This window comes from Drosophila sechellia, chromosome X, assembly GCF_004382195.2.
Source record: "Drosophila sechellia strain sech25 chromosome X, ASM438219v1, whole genome shotgun sequence".
NCBI classification, from domain to species: domain Eukaryota; kingdom Metazoa; phylum Arthropoda; class Insecta; order Diptera; family Drosophilidae; genus Drosophila; species Drosophila sechellia.
In genome coordinates, this window is record NC_045954.1 from 7,004,327 (window position 1) to 7,028,635 (window position 24,309).

The 24,309-nt window shown below is 43.5% G+C and overlaps 2 protein-coding genes across 2 annotated transcripts; one reads left to right on the forward strand and one right to left on the reverse strand.

The window, feature by feature from the left end:
- The first annotated feature begins 8,430 nt into the window (after positions 1-8,430).
- Positions 8,431-11,609, forward strand: LOC6618974 (la-related protein Larp4B). Its single transcript, XM_002043183.2, has one exon. The coding sequence runs from the start codon at positions 8,973-8,975 to the stop codon at positions 11,049-11,051; it is 2,079 nt and encodes a 692-aa protein (XP_002043219.1). The 5' UTR covers positions 8,431-8,972; the 3' UTR covers positions 11,052-11,609.
- A 3,426-nt stretch (positions 11,610-15,035) lies between these two features.
- Positions 15,036-24,108, reverse strand: LOC6618975 (autophagy protein 5). The gene is made up of 6 exons (XM_002043184.2): positions 23,866-24,108; positions 23,692-23,791; positions 23,510-23,615; positions 22,900-23,125; positions 22,710-22,815; positions 15,036-15,675 (listed from the first exon to the last, which is right to left on the reverse strand). The coding sequence occupies exons 1-6, from the start codon at positions 24,016-24,018 to the stop codon at positions 15,557-15,559; spliced, it is 810 nt and encodes a 269-aa protein (XP_002043220.1). The 5' UTR covers positions 24,019-24,108; the 3' UTR covers positions 15,036-15,556.
- Between the last annotated feature and the right edge of the window lie 201 nt (positions 24,109-24,309).

Here is a 24,309-nt window from a genome sequence, read left to right on the forward strand (position 1 = left end):
AAGATTGAAGTTGATCTCGAGAACAATTTAGTATCCGATTTGTTATATGCAAGGTTCAATATAGGCCTACAATTTCCATAGCATCATGTAGTGCTATGAAATCGAGGCGATCAAATGTTTTGAAAAAAAAAGTGGGGGAAGAATTGAATGAGTTGGGGAAACGAATCGAATGTGTTTCGTGGGGATCCCAAGAAAAAAGCCACTTTTTGGAATTTCGCCTGTACCGCGGAGCGTCGACGTCGACAGCGGCAGAGTCGTCGGCAGCGACGACAGAGTGTCTGGCGGCGTAGCAAGACTGGCGACATTCTGTCTGGTGGCGATCGCCGCAACGTTGCCACTTTTCATTGAATTCGCTCGCTCGCTCGCTCGCTCTCTGTCTCTCGCTTGTTCCTCGAGTACCTGTTTAGGCGCTCTCGCTTGCTCACTCCCTTTCTCGTTTGGGAGCAGACAGAGCGACGTCAGCGATGAATGTGGATGAACATGAAATAAATGTGTGGCAACTCCAGCCCCCGTCCCCCTCTTCCCATCACCCACTCACACACAGTGCTGTGCTCCTTATTCTCTTATTCATTCTCTCTGGCGTTCATCCGCACACACATATCGCCACACACCTACACGCTTACACTTTGGCGCTTGCTGCCCACGTCCGCTTCTCTGTGCGCCATCTCGCTCTAGCGCCTTGTAGTACAAGCACAATGTGTGAATACGAAAATAAATTAAATAACATTAGCTTGGTACACCTTGCGATTGCCACTGTGCGGCTCTCTTTCTCTCTGGCTAGCTCTCCCTCTCTTTTGCAGCCGAAGCAGACGCAGACATAGAGGCGCCGTTGTTGTGTTGTTGTTAACGTGGCGAAAGCCAAGATCCTGCAAAGCTTTGCTTTGCTCCTGAAATGGGAAAAAGAGTGGGAGCGAGATAGTGTGAAAGAGAGAGGGGGATCGCAGCTATTTCCTGTGTGCAGCTACCAGGGCTGGAGGCCCAACATGGAACATGGCGCCAGGGCTGGCATATTAAATTAGCCAAGCTCCCCTCTTTCTTTCTCTCTCTCTTTCTCCCCCACTCACTTTTACATTTTTGCTGCCGCTCTGTCTGTCTTTCCAATTGAAAATCGACAACGGCGCAACAACAACAAAGTGTGGCGCTGCAAAAGAGCTGTAGCAGGAGGCGGCAAAAGAGGAAGAGTGAGAGGGCATGTGTGAGGGACGGTGACGGGGACGAGGGGACGGGGGAGAACAGCTCGACAGACGAGTTATGTGTGGCTGGCGGTGTAAAAAAAAACCTGTTTGTTTAAACAACAATTTTGTACTAAAAATACACACAGATACACACACAAAAGCTGTGAAGTGGAAGAAGAAGACGCGGTGGAGAGAGAACGGCAGAAAACAAAACCAACGAGCACGAGTGCGAGAGTGAACTCGTAATCGCACTCGCACACAACACTCGCACACACACTCGCACACGGTGTGGCGCTTTATGCTGCACTGCTTGGGGCGCAGCCGAAAGAAGAAGAAGAAGCGACCGAAGAGGAGCCAAAGAAGCCGAAGCAGCGCCAGAATGCAAAGAGTGAGAGCGAGAGAGAAAGACAGTGAGAGAAGGGGGAGAGCCACGAAGAAGAGGAAGAGCCGCCTGCCAGTTTGTCTGCCAAGAGTGCGCCACACAGTCTTCGATTGTGTTCCCCCCAGCCCTTCTGCGCCCACTCCACTGTCGCCGACGCTTGCCCCCCTTTATCGCGCTTAGCACCCCCTCCCCCCACCACACACCAACAACGCTGCCCGCTGTGCACACAGCTGCATCGTGCGCTGTTGTTGTAGTTGTTGCTGCTGGGCGAGCACGTAGGCGTCCGCTCGTCTGTTTCTGTGAGCACAGACGCCGGCACAAAAATATAACCGTATATTAAAGCAGCGATGGATAGCTTGAGCATCCTTAAAAAAATGAAATGATCTTTGTAAACATACATATGTATAAGTATTTGTGTCACAGTCGCTGTCAAATAGATAGAAGACCTATGGGTAATTTTTAAATGCTAACGCATATTGAGAATTTCGTAATTGCTGGCAATTTAAATTGCTATTTTTGATTCATCATATGGCATGACTAGTGCTTTGGGCACGAGTAAATCACTCCGCCTGATAAAAATAAGTAAAATATGATATAACAAATGGTATTAGGTAATACAAAATGTGTTAAAATAAGATTTTCAATTTCTTTGGCCCACCTGCTTTCTGTGCTTCTATTTCAATGTGCGAGGGTGTGTGTGTGTGCGTGTGTTGGCGTTGGAGGGCTCCCAATATTTTTGTTGAGGCACAGGCCCCAGGCAGCGCCTTCTTCTGTTGCCCCCCCCCCTTTTCTTGGGGCTTTACGGATGCATGTATGTTTTTTGTTGTTTTTTCACGTTTTCATGCGCTGCGTTCACGTTCGACTGCAAAACAGAAATTGACTCAAATCGACGTTGCATCCCCTTTTTGCGAACCCCCCTTTAACGACGCCCGTGGTCAGAAAAGTGCAACCGCAAAGCTGCGACGCGAACAGCGACTGCGCAGCTAGCGCCGACGTCGACGCTTGCTAACTAGCCAACGAACAAAAAAAAGGATGAGAAGAGGACGAGAGTCAGAAAGAGAGAGAGAGTGTGAGAGAGGGGGGGCGGGCGAGAAGTGAAGGGGTGCCAAAAGGAAGAAGACGGCAGCGACAGAACACCTGAAGCTCAAAGGCTGAGCTTTGCATGTGTGTGTGCGTGTTTGTGTCTGTGCGAAGGAGGGAGCAAATAAGAAGGAGCCGTGGAAGAGGAAAAAAAAGGAGGCAGAGGCAGCGCATTAAAAGTCAGGCGAAGCGAGGCGAAAACAGGCAACACAAGGATCCAAGAAATTCCAATTCTCGGAAAAGTTAATAAAAGTTTTGCCTTCGCGCATTGCCTTTCTCATGTGTGCACTGCAACAAAAAGATGGGTTAAACACTCTGTATGTATACAGAAATAGATTAAATGATCGATCGAATTAGGAGTCAAACTGCATTGTATAAGAATCAAAGTAAAAATAGGAACTTAGCTAAACTAAAATTTACAACTGGTTAGCGATTTAAAAAGATTTATTTTGTTTATCACAGTGCAGCCCTCCTGACCACTCCCCCTCCGCCACTTCTTTCCGCTTCCTTCTTTATATATACATACATATATGTATGTAGTTATGTGGTGCGGTTTTTTTCCTTTGTATATGGTCAGCGTGCATTTTTATGCGCCTTCCAACCGCCAAGGCGGCCAAATGTCTGGCCCATAGGGGCCACAAGAAACCATGGGGGACTACGGGGGTCTTGGGATTCCAGGGGGCAGGGGCAGGAACAGGGGCCGGGGCTTGGAGCAACGGGGATCCAAGAGGGGGGAACCTGGGCATGGATACTGGGGATGGGACAACGACAACGTTACTTTACCATGACGTTGGCTTTTTGGCTCGCAGCTTTGGCAGGCCGCTTTCTTTTCCGAGAAGAACTATCCATTAGGCGCCTGAGTTCGCTTCGGTTCGTAGTTACCTGGAATCGGACTTGCGAGTCGATTCTTCGAGAATCGAGAATCGGGAATTGGGAATCGGAAGAGGAGAATGGGGCATGCGGCATGCGGCATGAGGTATGAGGCATGGGCCCTGGATGGGGTACCAAGTTGAAACGATCGTGCAGCGAACGATCCTTAATGTTACCATTGGAAGTCGTTAAGATTGGGCAAACACCAGTACTTCGAAAAAGGGAAGATAAACATTCGAGGAGATGAACTGAAAATGGATATTTCACACATTCTCAGTGGCATAGCAAATAATTAACCGGAAAATCGGAAAATGCGAGCGTCAATCGAAGGAAAAACATAAGAGTGTGCAATATTCAGTCATTGGCACATGATCTTCGTGATGTTCACAGCCCAGGAGACTCAAAGGAGACCAAACTACATCTCATTTGTGCGCCGATTGAGAAGCTTACTAATCTCATTAGTGAAAATAATATATTTCACACTAAAAAGCTTTAGTTACTAGCCGTAAAACGTTGCGATAACGAGCTATTAAAAGCCTAGATGGCAGCTAGACTTTCCAATAGACGTAATCATAGCAGCATTTCAAAACTTTGTACAAAAAATGATTAGTTTTAGCTAATCAGTTATTTTTAAGAATGTTTACTCTTTTTACATTCCAGCAGTTTGATATGAATTTATCAGAATGCTCAAAGAGACGTGTTCCAGTCAAGATGGCTTGGCATACAGTACGAGTAGGCGCGAAGAGTGCAAGAATGGAACCTGCACTTTGAAACAACTATTCGTACGTACTATATCATTTAGGCCTTCAACTGATATAATTTAGCACTCGTACAATGTTTTCCTGAATCTAGTTTTTGTTCGCCGCCCGAAACGTGATCGACCCACGTGGATCGGTGGGGGCACTAGCGAATAGGGCTTATTCGAGGGGTGACGTACCCCCAAAGCCCCATAAAGATACCGGTGTGGTCAGTGGCGAAGAGATTGCAGCAGGGGCCCCCAACCGATAACCCGGGGGCAATACGTGTTCGGATAGATAGTGCCGCATATGTATACACATACACACATATATATAAATACACCCCATGTATTCACGATTTCGATTGTGGATGCCACTATATAGTGCACTTTGTAATTGCTCGAACCCCATTCCGTCGAAAATTGTTTACAGAATCGACTTTTATTGGCCGACAAATAGAACTTGGCACTTGGATCGCCTTTGTTTGATCTTATCACCTGATAAGACTCATATGTACCTATATTTTGGTTCTCTTTCCGTTTAGTCATAGGCTAAATGAGTGTGCCTGCCTTCACAGTTGAGGAATTTACAGTTTTTTCTTATTTATTTAATTCGGCGCAGATTCATAAGAAGGTGTAGGTGTGGGTATAAATCAAAAGAGATGTCATACGATTTCTTGGGAAGACTAACATTTAAGATAGAAGACTGTCCAAAAATAATAGTTAAGAACACAAACTTCAATACATGGGTATATAAAAACAAAAGAGGGGACATAAGAAACTTTCGATCGTATCCTGAACACATTCTTCTGACTATATCCTGGAAATAGATTACAAGATGATCTTTTTAATGCTAGGATACGCAAAGCGCCATATCTTTCTAGGGTTTACATTGGTATAGTTTTCGATACTTCGGTTCCAGTTTCGGAACATTGAGCGCGTATCCTGGCATTTGTGCTTCATCTTCTTGGGGCTCCATCTTGCGATTCTTCAGTCTTCAAGCGCTCGTTCTCCTCTCCTTGCCTCATCTCTCCTTGTTTCATTTTTTCTGTTTGTTTGTGTGGGCTTATTCAAACGCAGACAGCGCGGCGGCAGCGTCGATGAAAAAAAGCAACCTGAGGTTCTTCTACTCCTACCACTCGTCTTCCGTCTCCGACACCACCGCCTTCACCTCCATCTCCTGCCCCTTCTCTACGAGATTGGAGATCATAAGTGCCCCAGCACGTCGTTCTCCTCCTTTTCCTTTTTCGTCGGCTGCCGCGCCCTTTCCCTTTCCCAATTTTTTATACTTCTTTTTTTCTTCAACTTTTTAATCAATTCATGGCTATGGGTGGATGTGTGTATAGGTTTCTTCGATTTTTACGTTACCTTTTTATATTCAATTTTTATCTCTTTGCCTTCGTCTTTTCCGCTTCTTTTTTTGTTTTGTTTTTGATAAATCGATTTAGAAGCCGACGGGGTCTAAATAAAAAAAAAATGGAATTCTTTTGACTTTTCTGTGCCAGTGTGTGTGTTTTGCTTTTGAACTTTTTGTCGGTTGAATTTTTTCGGCCCGAGTGTGTGTGTGCGTTTTTCGGCATATTTTTGGGTTGTTTGTGGCCGCTTTACTTGGAAATGCAATTCCAAAATGTATTTCTCTCGCCTCTTTTAAAGGGTTTTATCTTTGGTTGTCCTACAGATTTTTTCAAAATTTTTATTAATTTTTAATATTAATATACTAATTAGTTAATTAGTGATATCTATTGTTTTTAAATATTCTTGGTTATTGAATTTTAAGTTTAAAATAAAGTAATTTTTAAATTTATTACTTTGGAACTTAACATTTTAGTTTTTAGGATTTAGTTCGTGTTCGATTTTGGAGCTTCTTTTACGTCATGATCATAGCTCTAAGCCCTTTTTTGTCGGTGCATCCAAGTTTATTTCTCGCTGTTCTTCCCGCTTGTTGTTATTCCTTTTTTTTCGTGTGCAGGCGCTTCGCAGGCTCCATCTTGTCTTGCCGTCCCTTTCCAGCTTCCTTGATCTTTCCAGACAGTCCGTCGTCGGCTTTTGATTCGTAGGCACAGTGGGACGAGTGGCGGGGGCGGCGGTTCGTTTTAGGGTACAGTGGAGCGGGGGCAGCAGAGACGTGGGAATCTGGACCCCAGATAGCTATGTATTGTTGTTGTTTTTTTTCTTTTGCTGGTTTTTGTTATTTTTTTTTTAAGAGCTACATAGGTGACTCAAAGATCGCTAGTCCTGTCCCTTTCCCACTTCGTCTTACCATACCGCACGCGCAAATTGATGCTCAACAACAACAACACCATATATTTGATTTGTTTTATGTCATTTTTTCTATTTTTATTTTCATAAATTTGCATACACACGCAAGCGAAGCAGCCCACTGTCTCCGACAAAAAAAATCACGCACACACAGAACCACACACGCATGCAAATAGCGAAAGAGAGCGAGGTGTCTGCGGCAGTGTGTGTGTGTGTTTCATTCATGAATCCAGATTTTGCCGAGGCAGGAGAACAGAAGAAGAAGAAGCAGAGTAAGCTGGCAACGAAGAAGAGGCAGCATTTCAGTTTGTCATTTGCAACAAGTGCGGAGAGGCTCTCTTGTACACATATTGTTGCTGCACTTATTGCATGCCCTTTTAGTTATTTTTCGTTGCATTGCTTTATTTTTTCAATTTTTTTAAGCTTAGACAGAACGGCGGCAACGTCGACAGAAATAAGCTAAAGCTATATGGTATATAAGCACCCACGGCCATAACAACGAGTAAAAAAAACCATGATAGTTGGAAACCTCTGTTCGCCTGGCTCTATGTGTGTGTTAAAATATAAAAAATGCAGCAATGCATTCAACAGTTGATTCAAGGGAGAGCAAAAGGAAAAGAGAGCGGGCGGTTTGGTTAGCGAGAGAGCGGCGCTCAACAAGTTCGTTCGACGATCTGTTGCGTCGTTTCTACGGATGTGTGTGTGTGTGCATGGTGGTGTGGGGCGGGGGCACAGGGGTGTGGGTCAAAAGGGGTGGGGGGCTCTGGCCACCGTGGAAGGGGGTATGGGGGAGGGGGGCGTGTGGAGTGGCAGTGCCAGAATGTCTGGCAGCCACGACTCTGGCGCACACACGCACACCATTCAAAGGTGCCTTTTGCACACGTGTGTGTGCGTGTGTGTATCTGTATGAGCAACTGGCAGAGCCAGCGAATTTGTAGCGCAGCCAGAAACAACAACACAGCGCAACACGGCAACAGCAACCGCAGCCGCTAACCAAAGTCGCAGCACAGTGGCACAAAAAGCTGCCAGCAAAGGGTTAAGTTTGGCCCTACTAATACATTTAAAAAAAAAAACATTCTTGCAAACAGAGATTAAAAACAGAGATTTGGGGTTATGCTTAAAACAATAATCTGCTGTTGGCAAAAAGCTAACAATGTTTTTGATTATTGATGTTATTGATGACCAATTATAAATTATTAAAATAAAAAGAAAAATGTTTTACATTTTTTCGCTGCTATAAATGTTATTTTTTAATTTATTCTATTCTATGTTTCACAGTATTATTGTTGAAATAGTCACATTATATTTTTTATTATTTTTTTCATACGATATCAATACGATACGAATTGGTCCCACTGTGCTGTTCGCGGTGTTTGTCAGTTAGTCAGTCAGTCGGGTGACTGTGGCAATCGAAAAGAGTGGACAAGGACTGGGGGCGCACAGGGGTGGGGGAATGGGTTGCTCCGTCCCATGTTGTCCATTCGGTCCCACCGTGCACACAACTCAGCACAGCACGGCACAGCAGCAACAACAACAGCAGCAATAGCAGCAACAAAAGCGCCGCAACAGGGAACTGGTATTATGGCATCCCGCTCGCACTTGCACTCCAAGCACGCACACATGCAAGCGCAGACACCTCGCGACACGATTGTCGTCAGTTTGTCTGCAATGCTCAGCTTCAGCGCCATGCGCTCTCTCTCTGTTGCTCGCTCTCTAGCTCCCCCTCTCACTCTCTCTCCCACTGCACGCACACGAACACCCACACGAACAGCAGCAACAACAACAGCAGCGCACAGCAGACAGGCAGGCACTTTACGCCTGTGTGCGTGAGCATTTCTGAGTGAACCGCAGTCGACGGCGGCGCCGGCAGCGACGCCGGCCGAGGAGCGGCAGTCTAGAACGTATCTTCGAACTAGAACGCCGAGGGCAGAACAATTGTGTTTTGGATTCCTTGCCGTGCGGATCGCAAACGCGAGTTATGAGAAGAGCGTAGTAAAACGTACGAGAAGTAGTTAACAAGAAAAGGAAAAGAGCAGAAGAAGCAACAGCACGCAGACATATATTTTTTTAACTGTGTTTTATTTATCCGATCTATACCAATCGAAATATACACAACTATATAGATTTGAAACGGATCTTGAAAAGTGCTTTCAAATAAACTCCAAAAAGTATCTGAGCGAGTGTGTGCCAGTGTGTGTATGTGAGACGCGTCGCAGTCGACGTCGCTGCTTTGGGGACAGAGCTGCCAGATCGCGAGTTATGAAAGCGCAAGCGTCGCACGCAAGTAGCAACAACAGCTACAACAAAAGCACCTAAAACTTACTTTCTACTACTACTGCAAAACACACTTTTATGACTGTTTTTTTGCTAAATCAAAATCAACAAAAATACATACAAAACTGACCAGAATCTAGGAAACAATAAAAAAAAAAACAATCTGTTGAGAACGCCACGAAAATAAACCATAATCATGGATAGCAGCAGTGAACAGTTGAACGGATCGGGAGCTTTGAATTTCAAGCGGCCCAAGGATTCTTCGGAGATTGCCACAAACAGCCACACAAATAATGGCAATTCTTCGGGCAGCCCCAAAATGGGAAGTCGTCGGATTTTTACGCCCCACTTTAAGCTGCAAGTCCTCGAATCATACAGGAATGATAATGATTGCAAGGGCAATCAACGGGCAACGGCCAGGAAATACAACATTCACCGCCGGCAAATCCAAAAATGGTTGCAGTGCGAGTCAAATTTGCGATCATCGGTGGCCAACAATCAGCAACAGCAGCAGCAGCAGCAACAGCAGCAACAACAGCAGCAGCAGCAACTACTCCCACAGCAGTCGGTATCGCCGACACCGGCGGTCAAGGTATTCCATCAGCTGAGCCATCCGCTGGTGCACCAGTTGCATCACCATCATGCCGCGGCGGTGGGTCATCATCATCATCATGCCGCCCACCACCATGCCGCCCATCACCATCACGCTGCAGCAGCAGCGGCGGCAGCAGCAGCGGCAGCAGCAGCAGCTGCAGCCCACCATCATGCCGCCCACCATTTGCTGGCGGCCAATGGCATGGTTCCACACCCCCTGGCCGCCCATCCCCACTTGCATGTCCCGGTGGCAATGCATCCTCAAATGCAGCATCAGAAGGAGCAGCAGTTGCAGCAGGAGCAGCAGCAACAGGATCAGCAGCAGTCACAGCAGGAGACACCTGCAACCATTGCCACAAATGGCAGCAATCAGGGGTCCTCGAATGTCCTTTCGGCGGCCAAAATAGCCGCTGTTGTTGCTGCCGCCATGGCCACCAGCAATGGCAATCCCACACCGACAGCAACAATCCCCGCCAGCAGCAGCAACACATTGCCGAGCAGCAATAATAGTAGTTGCCACAACAGCAGCAGCAGCAGCAGCAATAGCTGCAACAGCAACCAAGTGCCAATACAAGTGCCAATCCTGAGCGGATCCCCAGGATCCACATCGTCAGCCAGTCACATTCCACATGTGCCCTATGCCTACCATCACCATCTGCATGGCTATCTGGAGAATCGACTGGAGGCGGTTGCCACACCAGGCCCCATGGACCTCTCCCTCGGATCCTCTGCCCGCCGTCAAATGCAGTTGAACGAAAAGGATCCATCTGGTGTGGATCTCACCTTCCGCAAACGTAAGGTCATCACTAGTCCGATGCAGCCGGATAAGATTAGTAAGCTGGAGGAGGTGATTAAGAAGGAGCCCGAAACGGAAACGGAGAACGAGGATGTGGAGGTGGACGTGGAGACGGAGACGGAGCAGCCCGATGAGCACAAGCTGCCCTCCAAACAGGTCAAGCTATTCAAGCCCTATTTGCTGGACGACGATGAGGAGCAGGATCATCATCATCATCACCATCGGCAAGAGGATTTGGATGAGGGAGCTGCCGAGGAGGAGCAGGACGACGAGGAAGAGTCCCGCTATGCCGACGATGATGAGGTGGACCCCAAGGAGGCGGCCGACAAGAAACAGCGTCGCCTTAAGAAAAAGTCATCGGCAATCAACGAACAAAGGGAGCCCATCATCTGGAGCAACCATCCGTATCCCGGTGGCTGTGTATCGCCCGGCAGCTCGATCACCAGCAGCTTTCAGTGCCCCACCAATATGCAACAGCAGCAGACATTTCCCGTCACCGGCGGGAGTCCTAATCAGCAATTTCAGGACAACTGCAGCTCCAGCAAGGCCACCACGCCCCTCAGCCCATTCTCGGCGCCCGCCCTCTCGCCCACCGGCTTCTGTTGCCCCAAAGGATCGCCCGTTTCCGGTTACGAGAGCAGCTCATCCACCTACAGCGACAGCGGCAGCAACTACAGCCTCAATCTCCAGCTGCACGCCGTCTACAACGACAATCTGATGTACATGCAGCAGCAGCAGCAACAGCAGCATCACCTGCAACATCAGCAGCACCTGCAGCGCTGGCTGGATCAGGAGTCCTTGGCCACTGCGAGGACATCATCCGTCAACCGACCCCTGATCCTCGTGGCCGATACTGCGCCCACAAACCTGACCCTGGTGGCCTAAGAACACACACACACACACACACACACACACACACACACAACCACACAACAAACAACACACACAATAGAAACTAAGGAAGCAGCAATCCCACCAATCGGATGTTATAATGGCAGTCACTGGGCCTGGCCTTTTAGTTCCCTAAGCCATATTTAAACTTACAAACGTTTTTTTTTAGCCCTACCACCTAAGTTTACCTTAATGAAATATTGTATATCTAAGCGCAAACATACATCTTCCAAGCATATCAGCAAAAAAAACCCCAACCCTAGGTATAGACCTTTTTTTTGGTTACACACTAAGAACAAATTAAGCTTAAGTTCAGTTTTTCTTTTTTTTTTTCTTGTATTAGCTTGTGTAAATAATTGTGTACAAAAAGTAAAAAAACAAGGCGAAACATTTGAATTTGCTTAAGAATTTCAACGCTTCATTTCATTTGTATAACTTGTATGAGAGAGTATGTTAAGAGAGAAAATGTGAAAAATGCAACTGGAAAAACTGAGAAAATTGTTAAGAGTAAAGCTTTAAAAACGAAACAAATACACACCTTTACAATACACACTTTTTTATTTGGAAATTGAAAATTGAAAATTCTTGTGATATGACAACAACAAAACAAAATTGTAATAAAATTGTTGAAAACTGAAGCTTATTGAATATATAGCTATATATACTTATATATATATATTTACAAACACAAAAGAGAGCAAGAAATTTAACGTAATATTAAGGGTTACATCTAAAAGTTAATTATAATGATATACAATATACATATATACAATATATTTATATACAAACAAGAGGAAAACGTTTTTTTTTCATTGCCAAGGGAAATATTAAATGCGCCTATACAAGAGAGATATATACCTAAATGTATGTATATATATAAAATCAGTATTTTTATATATTACATTTGACAACAACAATAATAATTGTGTGACCATACAACCAACAAACAACAAAATCAAAAAGAAAACGAATTGATTAAATTAACAACTGAAAACTAAAAAACTTTAAATTAAACTGGTTTTATTATTGCATTTGCGTTGGGTTTCGAATGAAGTGATTCGATTTTTAGATGACTGCAAATATTTCAGGGATCTATAAGATCTTTTTCGTTTCTGAAACATTATATTTTCTCCGCATCAATTGGGATAATCTAGATTCGAGAAAAATCGACCTGCTTCAGCTTCGTAATTCTTCTTAGCTGGCAGTGTGAGGTTAAGGCCCCATTTATAGAACCGATCGCCGTTTGATCTTTGCGATCATTTGTGAATGTGCCATTCAAATGTGTGTGCGTTATTTGCGTGCCTCATTGTGACAACTCATGGGTTGTCAGTCAGTCAGTCACTCAAGTCAGGGCATAGCTTAAGGCTTTGGGGTTTTCCATTTCGACTGCCTGTGCCACGCCCCCCGCTCCCGCCCCTCGCACACACCACAGACCACCCACCGCCCTCCGCGAGCTACTCGGTTTCTGGTCAAATTCGCTTGGCACATTTCAACGGCGGGGTATGACTAAGCCGCAAATTCTATAATGATCGTATTTTTAAAACGTTTAAAAATAAAGTGCTCTCGTTTGCCAATGTGTGCGCCAATCACGAGCCCCGAGCCGCAGCATTCAGCACCACTGCGATCCATAGCCACATCCACATCCACATCAGCATTAGCATTAGCATCAGCATCAGCATCAGCACCACCGCAACTGCCACCGCCGGCAGCTATCGTATCGTATCGTATCGGATCGGATTGGATCGGTTTGGGGGATCGGTTCTCGAGACAGAGCGGCATACTCATTGTTTTTCACTTGACGCGCTTTCCCTTCTGCAGAGCAAAAGGCAAATCCGAGCGATCGCTGCCAAAGAATTTTTGCGACATTTGCGGACAAAATAGACGGACAGAGCGAAAGCAGACCCCACGGGATACCCTCTAGTCATGCACAAGGCGAAAAATATTCCACTACTTATTGAAAAGTAAAATTTCATAGACACCAGCTGCCATTATATGAACAAGGTATACTCTCTTGTATACCATAATGTTCTTATCACTTATCCAACGTTTGTTGCATTGCAATTTTTTCTCTGTGTAGAAAAGGGGTGGGGACTGGGCTGGCAGATCGGAACTGTTGGCATCTATGCGATTTGATCGTTCAGGTGATCGTTCCCACGTAGTCAAGTCAAACTAGGGACGGACTTAAGTGGGAGGGACGAGGAACAAAAGAAATAGGAACGGGGGATCAATTCGGGCGGAGTGTACAACAAAAGTCAAAAGAACACAGCGAAATGGAACACTAAATCAGATTAGGAAGTACCAACAGTACCAAAGTTTACTTAGTGTATAAATACAGTAATATAATCTTTAAACTATGAAAGATAAGAAGTCTTGGTTGGAAATGAAACTATGGAGAAGAATCAATGGAAAAGATCAGAAACAAAACGGGAAGGTACAAAAAACCGGCTAAGATCAGGGGCCAGAATCCCCGAGAGGAGCATATGTCGAGGTGGGGTCCATTGGTACCGGGAAACTGTGGGAGGAGCGACCGACCGCAGATGATTGCTAAATTTCAATTTATTTTCGTGCTATTTTCTTCGAACCGCGTTGCCCCGTGTAAACTTTTGCTCGCTTTTCTTTTACCTCCCAAAAATATGTGGTTTTTGTTGCTGCCTTTCATGCCACGTGACAAATTTCGATCGTTCGGACGTAACAAAAAATATATATATATATTTTGATTTGCAGCCAGCCAAATTTTACAAAGTAAATAGGGGACGAAGACACTGGCACTAGCACAGCAGCAGAATTCACCTGAGTCCCAAGACTCGAATCACGATTCTCGAGTACTTTGCAGATGGCGATCGTCTCTGGCAGATATCTCTATATGCACATATATACGCTTATATAGTTTGTAATTGATCAAGCGAGTTTTGCGCACCGTGTGATGTTGTAATCACAGGAACGAATCTCGCGCGATCCCATCGACAATCGTGACATAATCTCTTATATGAATTCTCGTACTTTCTTAAATCTTTTGGCTTCTGGCTAAAAAAAAAATACATACTAAAAATTGAGTACTATAAGTACACATCATCGTTGAGTACAGCGCCCATAAACCTAAGATCCCTGATCAATTAGAACTAGCGAACATATCCATCAATGTTACGGCACCAGTTCGTTGGATCCATCAGATTCCTGATAATGCTAACCCCATAATGTCTCAAAAAAAAATCCCCACATTCGATTTGCGCTAATAATTCATACGAAAATAGATTTTAATTTGGATTGGCTTTTTATCTGATGTACGTACAGTTTATTTTTGGACTCGCTACGGCAAACGTGCCCAGACAAACGATACAAATAACAATCGAATAAATCATTCTCGAGTGGTGCAAAAGCGTTAACTAATTATAGATCAGGACAATGTGGTTGTTACTGTTCGACTGACAGTGTCAAATCGATGCTCTTCAAATAAAGGAGACGCACTGAAGATCTCCGATTTCGGGGTTGGCCAAAAACATATTGTGTAAGGTCCGTCAGGTTGCAAAGAAATAACAAAAAAAAATATATATATAAATTATCATTTTAATAGATTCGCTCGATCTATAAATGGGAAAAGCACTTGAGGCTTACGACTATATTTCGTCTGTTTGGTGATTGTGTTAACTTATATATATGTATATAAAGCAAACAGATAGCAAACAGATATAGCACCACCACTCCAGACCTAATTTTCAATTCCAGGCACTATCTTGACAGACGGATAAATCGAGAACGAAATTGATAACCTCGCCCTCGGTTCTTTTTCTCTCTATTTTTTTTTTGCGGGTCTTGACCAATTTCCGGAGGCTTAAAAATTACCATAGGAGGTTGATTAACACAGCCATGAACAGATCTTTCGATCCCTTCGCGAATATATAACTTATCGATTCTTAATATCTGTCAAGTTAAATGACCTATTTTATTCCCACCCCCGGAAAAATACAATTCTTTTATAACTTTCGTATATATATATATATATTTTTGATTGGGTCGATATAAAATAGCTTCCATTAATCATTAGTGTGGCGTGATGTTGTTTTAGTGTATGAAATAATTACATAAACGTAATAAAACTGTGCTTTAATTTCAATAAAGTTTTCCGCAACTAAAATTTGCAGATTGGGCTCCGAAATAAAAAAAAAAAGTTAAGTTTAACTGTATGTTGGTATTATTAGTTAGTGGGTAGTTTCAGTAATCGTTTGGTTTGCGCTGCTCGCTTCTTTTAAATGCTGGCATATATCATAAATATAACATACAGATTAGCTAAACTAGACGTATATTTGGATATTTACATGGATCCGTATATATGTATGTAAATCGTATGTAAATCGATCGCAGAGGATCGCCCTGGGATTTGCTGGAATCGAAAAATAGAACTGCACGCACACTCACAAGCACACATGGACACGAACACAAGCATAAATATACACGGACGCGAACTGGGCAAAACATAGGGCTATATACATATAGGGATAAGGCTAAACATCCTTGTAGTCCACCGATAAATGCAAAAAGTTGTCGGGATAGCTCAGATGTTCGGACATCCATTGGAGTTGGGTCTCCTCGTGAAGATCGATGCCGTGAGTGCGACATCCAACTGGAAATAAGAATATTGGAGTAGTAATATAGCAACACCATATCGGGCACCCAACAAATTGGCACTCTAAAAAACCATACAAGCGTAACTCAAGTCCTCACCTTCCGTAATTAAAAGCTTGAAGTAAATTATATTATATATTTTATTTATTTTTCCAAGGATCAACTTGGAAGTCTTTAATGCGGCTAATTTAATTTGTAAATTGCCTTAGTGTTTCTATTTTGGTTTTTAGACAAACAAAAATATTATCGATCATTGCTAAGACTGCAAAAGGCAGTTTATGAACATAATCGATCTTCATAAAATTTAATGTGATTATTTAAAGTACAAAGGATTGTACCGGTTCACTGAGTCCAGGAATACAACAAAGTCATTATTCCAGTCTTTTCCAATGACTAAACATGTTCCATACCAACGAATAAACCCAATCACACATAAGTCAACGATTTTTTAAAGCATACACATTTTTGATGACCCGTACTTTCATTTGCTAAATGCGTACTTAACCATTATGTAAAAGATCACCAATCAATATTTTATATTTTATTAATGAGACAGCGGTCATGTGAAGCCTACATATGCAAGTACCTATATTATAATGAATGAGATCAGCTAGCGATTACTTCACACTGATAAGGCCGTATCTCAGTCGCTTCTATATGCCGCATAAACAGCGCATCTGATCATGATACATTTGCGGGCTATAAAGATTATGGCAATCGAACCCAAAAGATGGGAGGGCGGGCTCTTCAGAAATTGAACTGGCTTGGAAATCAAAGTTTGGCGCCTTATCTACAAGTGTGTGTTGCTATTCTTATTTTTCGGGCTACCTACCAATCGTGACAAATTTCGTCATTTTTAATTTTAGCATATAAAGTGTAATTATAGATTGCCGATTGCCAATCGCCCGGTGGTTAAAACTAGCGTTACGGACAAGGCTTTATACATATATATATATATATGTATATATCAACTTATATGTACTTATGTATGCATGTACACATGTATACTGGGCAGATGTGGAATGTGTGTAAGTGGATGAGCTGATAATGGCTGATTACAGGCGGTGGGAGGCGGTGGCGATAAGATTTGTGCAACGGACGCGAGTTCAAGTAGGCTCTATAGCTAAATAGAACCCGCGATACTATACTACACAAACGACACACCGTTCCATTTCATTTCGATCCGTTGCGGTTGGGAAAGTCACGAGTTTAATGACCAAGCTAATGGCGCTACCCCAAAAATAATAAATGAACGGCATACAATTGCCTCGAGTGGAAATATGGGAAGCGAATTGATTGGTGATACAGGGGCATATTCAGGTGGTTTCAGAATACATATGTATGTGTGTATATGCTTCCACTACGATATTGGCATGAAGATGCAAAGAATTCTACGAAGTGATCACAAAGCTAAAATATTGGAATGTGTGACCAATCAATTTCACGGCAGGGCTGTATTTTAGTTTTAAAGTTAATATAATTACAAGCTGAAAATAAATAAATTTGTATATTTAAGGCCAGGCACTAGTTAAATGTAATAAAGCAAAGCAATAAATTTTAATCGCTTAAAGTGGAAACGGGGGAAGTAAATCTATTAGATTGTTCCAAAGTTCTCCTGTTGACCGAGTGGTAAAAAGTAAATGAGTGATTAAAATTCACAATCATTTTCAAATAAAAATGTTTAATGACAATAGTCATACCTAGTAAGTAATATACAAAATACGAAGGCTAATAATATAGTCATTAGTTGGGAAATTTTTAAAAACTAAGAGCTAATGCTGAAGCATTACGATTTAGAATGGTTATATGCGTTATAAATCGCCCTAACCCTACTAAACCCATATCTTGATCCACTTTTATGTTTAAAAAAAAAACCGTAAAGCAATTAAACGTAATATCTTCCAATGTGTCGTCCAATCGGCGATGCATCCGACGATTTGTGAAGAAACTATAAAACCAAAGACACCTCCAAAGCGCCAAAGAGATCATAAATCTTGAATAGGAAACCGACCCGAACGATATAGACTATTAAATGGGAGACAGGCCCGCAGACAAGCATATATATATGTGTATATATACACCTCTGATCTCGATGATACGAGTATGTGTGTCTGTGCGGTCCCCCGCAGAAAGAGTGAGCGAGACAGCGGCGAAGAGAAGGAGAGGAGGGAGCGGGAGCGAGAGTGGCGCCAAACAGTCTGAAAATTTTTTGATCCCATTTTTATTATCGTCAACGTGGAAAGTACGATGACGATTGGCAGAAGCGGAGGTGTGGTGGAAAACGAACGACATCGCGCATAGCTCATGTCTAAAAATAACAACGCTCCATCGATCTGATAAGGCGCCCCAATCATTATAATCACTTAATAGATTGTGTTCCATAAAGCCATTAAATAGCAGTAAAATACAAAAAAATATTCATACATATATAAAACTCTATCTCCGTTCCACGATTCCAAACGTTTCGCGCCAAGACACGATTGCACTTGGAAAACTCAGCCTTTTTTTGCAGTTCAGTGACGCCATTGAAGAGTGCGAAATCGAAAAGTGCTAATCAATTGTTTTTGCTTGTGTTTGCCTGTCTTGCTGTCAATTCTTTCTTTTTGTGCGCCCCATAATTTTAATTTTAATTTCGGTTTATTTTCATCCAGCTACAAAGTGGGGGAATTACGATCAAAGGGGTGGCAGTCGGGGGTTGCGGATGTTTAGCACAAAGAAATTAAATCGAATTTCGTTGACGGTGCAGTTGAATTGTGAATTGAAGACTGAAGATTGCACCCGATAATGGCCGATCAACCAGACAAAAAAGAAACAAACAAACAAACCAGAAAGTGGGAATTTAAGTGGATGCACAACAAGGGGGCGTGGCAGGAAGTGCAAGAATCGGGGGCTTTTCAAGTGATTTTTTTATTGGCATGGCAACAGTGTTTCAACTTCGATGATGGAAACGATAGAGATAACTTTACAGCACTATCCAATGGATTAGTCAAAGAACAAACTGTTACAACTTGTTAAGATTTTCGGTTTTAACCTTATAAGGGTTACTTTTGAAGCGGTCGTATGTTGTTGAAGTTTCTTTTAGGTTTGGGGTATCATTCAAATGAAGTATGATTGATGATCACCGGGTGTTAAAAAAAAGGTGAGTTTAAATAATGATGCTGTGAAGATCAACAGGCAAACACTCACACACACTCACACACAGCTGCAGCCCACCCAAAAAGCGGGGCGTGGCACCGCCAATTGTCGCACAAACACAAACAAAAAGAAACACACACACCTGCTGCACACATGGACACATGGATACATTTATACAGACGCATACATGGGCATTGTCCAGGTTGCATTTTGCAGGTTGGCATTTGTATTTGTATTGTTTGTCTGATTGACGAAATGCAAACGAAAAATGTGTCGAAATGGGACTAAGCAAATGCGCCGATGAAAGAGCGAGCAAGAGGGAGATCGAAAAACGGGGATGGGGCGTTCGGCTGTTTGGCTAGGGAGCAACAGAGAGGGGCAAAAAGTGATAAACATTGAGGTGCGATTTCCGTGCGCCGCCGTTTTCACCGGAGTTTTGTTGGAGTGCAGCGAGAAAAAATAAGCAGAAAAAATATGCAGCAGGCGGGGGAGAAGAGGAGAGTCATGGAGTAGGAGTAGGAGGAGATGAGGGGCAGGGGGCAGGGGATCGAGGTGCCGGCGAAGGTGTAAATACAAATAAGCGGAGGTGATATCTCAGAACTTCCTTTTCACACATTCGAGAGCACCCTACACAAATGCAAGCACACACACACACACGCATGTACTCACGCCGAAGCAGCTCAGCCAGTTTTAGCTTGTTTCACGCTACATCTAGCGATTTTTACACAGAAAAAAATATACATATAATACTTATACGAGAAGACATTGTTTATAATGCAACATATTTGTTGGTGAACATATTTAAAAACTGTTGTGTAATATAAAGAAATTCTATTGAAAAGTCGCGGCATGCAACAGGATAATAAAATTGAGGGAATGTTTGGACATTGCTTAGATTTGTACTCTCTTTTAACTCCGTAAAAGATTTATTTTTGTAAACTTTAAAGCTTGGCAACACTAAAAGCCACTTGCATTTATTCTCGCTGCTATTCGGCCGAGGCAGCGCAGTCGGCGTCGCTGCCGGCGGCAAATCATGAAAGCAGCAACAACAAATGAAGCGAATGCCAATGCACAAGGAGCAGAACGAGTGCGAGCGAGACGGGCAGAAAGAACGAGTGGGATAGAGATAGAGGGAGCAGGAGCCAGAGGCAAAGCCAAAAGAAATGCGTTTCTTTTATTTTTGACGCGTCTTAGATTCTTCCTCTGCCGCTTCTTCTCTCTTTTTTTTCTTTCACTTTTTTTTTTTGTTTTTGATTTCTTGGAATCGCATCTACTTTGAACCTTCCACGTTCCGACGGAAGACTCAGAGACTCGACTGCATTGTATATTTGAATTTCATTTCAATTTAAATACGATTTTCTATGAAAATGCACGCACCACAAATACGTGCAATCGTTATCCAAACCATCGGCACCTCCTCCTCCTCTTTGCCTCGAACTGCTCTTTGCCTCCTCCGTTTTTTTTTATCCCATCCATGTACATAATACGATCCAAGTTTCATGAAAAACCCGAGGAAAAAAATTGATCATGTTTTGAATGCATTTCTGTTTGATTTGTGTACTCCAAAAATGCGAAAGATTCTTTGATTTGAGTTGGGGTATAAAATGGATGGACATATGGGTGGGGTAAATCAGAATTATACGGCATATGCGGATCTAATCTTATAATTTATAATATTACTGAGTTGTATTCCCTAGAAGTCACACATTGATTAGCACAACCTGTACAAATTAAACACGCAAAATCCCCCCAAAACACGCAACATTCTAACCTGATCCGAAAGATCCTAAAAGTTGAAAATCCACCTAGTCGAGCCAAAACCAAATTGTCAGAGGATTGCCTTGAATGGCCCACTTAAGCCAGGCGTGCGGCTGCAAGGAGCCGAGGAATCCTTGCCGAATCCGAATCGGAATCCTGTGCCAAGGACACCATGCAAAGCACCGCCGAGTGCCGAATGACCTTTGGGAAAATACGTGTTGATCGACATCCATCGGCAATTGTTTGGGATCGTCGGAAATCTCTCACCTTTCGAATGGGAAATTCCTTAGGATCATCGAGCTGGGCAGAGAAGGCCGTTCATAAGCATGCAAATAAAGATTTCACACCTCGGCCAGCGCACTAGGGTGCATGGTGCAGCATAGTCTCAGCATAGCCAAAGGACACGAAACGAAATGCATGGAGATCGGGACACCTGGGAAATACCCAACCTGCCCGAAACATATGGACGCACACAGGAGGGATCTCTCGCTCTGAATGGAAAGCAAAACTCTATAGGCACTAGCCAAAAACCAACCATCCAACCATCCAAGTGGTTCCCGAAAAAAAACCCTCACAATATAATTCGTAAATCCCAGCCGCAGGTATTTAGTTCCGCCTTTTGTCCATCTTTGGAATTCCCAATGCTATTATTGCACCTAAGCCACTGGAGTGGGAGGTTTTGCAGTGTGTGTGCGCGTTGCAAGTTGCTGCCGGTGAGCAACACATCGAAATCGTCCCATCTCTGTCTGGCCGCAACTCGCCATCTCTCTCTCTCTCTCTGCTCTCTCTGTCCCGCTCTGGTTCGTGCTCCTGCTGTCGCCGGCGCCGCAGGTCAACAGCGATGTGTGGCATTTTCCAACAGTTGCTGCTGTTGTCGCAGGTTGCCGGTTTTGTGGCAGTTGCTGCAGTTTCTATGACGCTTGCATTTGTTATATGTATCTGCCACTAGGGGTTTTCCGTCGATGTTGCAGGTTGCATAGCTAATGCTGCAACTTCTATTGATAACTAATTTGTTGTTGCTTGATTGCTTAAGCAAGTGGCTTTAGGTTTAGGCTAAAACTGCAAATTTCTTGGCATCAGTTGCACTCTCTGTTGGTATAATTGTTGCTAGTATCAAGTCTACTAATGTTGCAGGGGCTGCGCCTGCATATGTTGCAAGTCTGTCGGCTATTGTATTGCACCTATGTTCCTGTAGTTTTCATAAAGCTGCATAGATTTTATACATAGGTTGTCAATTCTGATGGGTGTTTCAGATTACCCATGTTTCTACTATTACTGCTTAAAACTTGTTTTATATTCAATCTTGCTCATAAAATGAGTCAAATATATATATAGATTTGCCCGACTTAATTCTTCCAAAATGGCTGTTAAATTTCAAACTATTGCCCATGTTGTTTTCGTTTAAATCGCTTATGGTTTTTCGGATGTTGTTTTTCGTTCAATTGCTTCGCTGGCTGATTTTGTTGCTCTCCCGAAAATCCACACGCACATTTTCATTGTCGACAAATTTTCAGCCGGCAGACAAAGAATTTTTCATTCGTTTGTGTTCGACGCACTTGGTCTGAATGGCCAAAAAGGAAAATGTGACGAGCTAGAGGGAAACAGGGCACATTTATGGCCAGGATTTTCATGGGGGCAAGCGAGATGACCAAAAAGACCTGCGATCCGATCCGATCCGCTCCGGGTCGCTTTTCCACCCCGGGGGCATTGTTTTCAGCCCGAGAGTATGGTAGAATCTCCTTTTATATCTTCTATTCCTATTTGTATTTGTATTTTTTTTTCGGCTTTTTGTTCAGATGGGACATTGATGAATTGAAGAATGATTGCCGGAGAGTGCCGCTCAGGGCGGATTTTTCGGTTCGGCTCGGCTCGGCTCGTTTGTGTTATTCAATAGAAAAATAAATAAGTCAGACGGGTGGGTCATCTGAAAGAGATACAGATAGACATGCACTTGGCCATGCCAGACTGACTGGCACCTTTTCCCTAATTTCCAAGAGACGCTGCGTCTGCGCAGACAATGGGTTTTTCTCGTTTTCATTTTCTTTTAGATACGACTTTGAGTTTGGTATTCAGTTTTTTAGAGTGCCTGTGGTAATTGATAGCCGGATCTAAAGGCTAAAAACGAAAATCCCAACTCACCCGCTTTGCGCACAGGTGTCGATAATTCGGCCATTAAATCGGCCAAACTCTTCTTTTGTCCGCCCACGCTGATCGGCGAAATCAGTTTCTGGGTGTACGTGAAGTCCTATCAATAATGGAGATAAAAGAGAAGCAAGACGAAAATCCATCAATTTAAGCTGAACGGATCTGATCCTGCTTTTCCACTCACATCGTCTGTGTAGATTCGCAGGGGAATGTTTTTGAAGGACTCCAGATCGCCATACGGTTCCATTAGCCTCCGATTGACAGCCCAGAACTGATCAAACTTTTCGTTGACCAATCCCAGCCACAGCTGATTGTGGTCCTTCTTCTGCATCGCGGATATGACCAGACCGCGGTGCTTAAGCACATCTGCCTCCTTCAGGCAGGACATGTAGTGCGATTCCAGCAGCTCCCTAAAAGTGGCGGATCATCAGTAAAAATTCAGTTGGAAACAACAGTTTGTGTACTCTTGGCGATGTACCTATGCTTTTCAAATATTTGAAACTATATATCGTTGTGGTACGTTTATCTTTGTGCGAAGATGTCAATTATTCTCTATATTTCATATGGGACACATTTGGTCCAACTTTTATATGGCATTGTTTCTTATAACACGGGACTTGCTTGATGGTCAATTGTTTACCCTGTTATTTGATATTCACGTTGTCTGTACACTGAGATTCGAATAGGCAAACTATATAGCACTCTGTGCTCAAGTTACGACATGTTAAAGATAAGATTTCGCAATCACGACTGTGGGGTACACAAACTGCTATGACGATTTAATTAATAAATACTTGGAGTTGAGCTTGACGAGCGTGTCCTCGGGGAACTTGGAGAAGTGAATGGTGAGGCACCAGGGCGTGCTGTCCTCCTCCGGATGCAGCAGATCGTATAGGACACCTAACCAGGGTTCAAGACAGTACCATTAGTATCAAATTGGCATGTTATGATATCATCTCGTGAATGTAAACCCCACCAATTGGATAGTGAAGGCGCAGGGGCGTTCCATTGAAGTCGAACCACACAGCTCCGTCCTGGTGTTCGGCGCTTATATAGCGTGAGAAGTACTTGCGAACCTGCCAGGATATGTACGACAGTCATTGGGATCTTATTATTGGTACGGTCATTCCCATTTGAAGCCATTGTTTACCTTGTCGGTCACCAAAGGCAAGTAGCTGAGTCGCGATATCATCAGATAGAAAGGCTCCGGCTTGATGCCCACGATCTCGTCCCGATCCGCCTGGAAGCATATGCCTATCTGGCCCTCCCAGATCATTCGCAGCACCTCGCGGTCGTGGGCCATGTTCCTTATTTGGCTTTTGTTTTGGCTAAATTATATTTCCTTTTTGCACAATACGACTTGCGGTGTTACCAGATGGGTGAAACAATCATATTTGATAATAGTGATGGCACTGGGCATTCGATGATGGCAACGCTGAACTATCGCACGCTACTGCGTTGCCAGACTGTTTGATTTGTTTTCATTGATTCCAATTTTTTAAACACACACTTCACAGCCACTAAAATATTTGCTCACAGAAAATTTTTTCACCATAAATATGTAACTTAAAAATATATTTTCATTCAAAATAAT

Coding starts and splice junctions, on each gene's coding strand:
- LOC6618974 (XM_002043183.2), top strand. CDS start 8,973: ATGGATAGCAGCAGTGAACAGTTGAACGGATCGGGAGCTTTGAATTTC.
- LOC6618975 (XM_002043184.2), bottom strand. CDS start 24,018: ATGGCCCACGACCGCGAGGTGCTGCGAATGATCTGGGAGGGCCAGATA. Junction 23,616..23,691: donor GCGCCTTCACTATCCAATTG/GTGGGGTTTACA, acceptor AACCCTGGTTAG/GTGTCCTATACGATCTGCTG. Junction 15,676..22,709: donor GACACCTGTGCGCAAAGCGG/GTGAGTTGGGAT, acceptor TCTTATTTCCAG/TTGGATGTCGCACTCACGGC.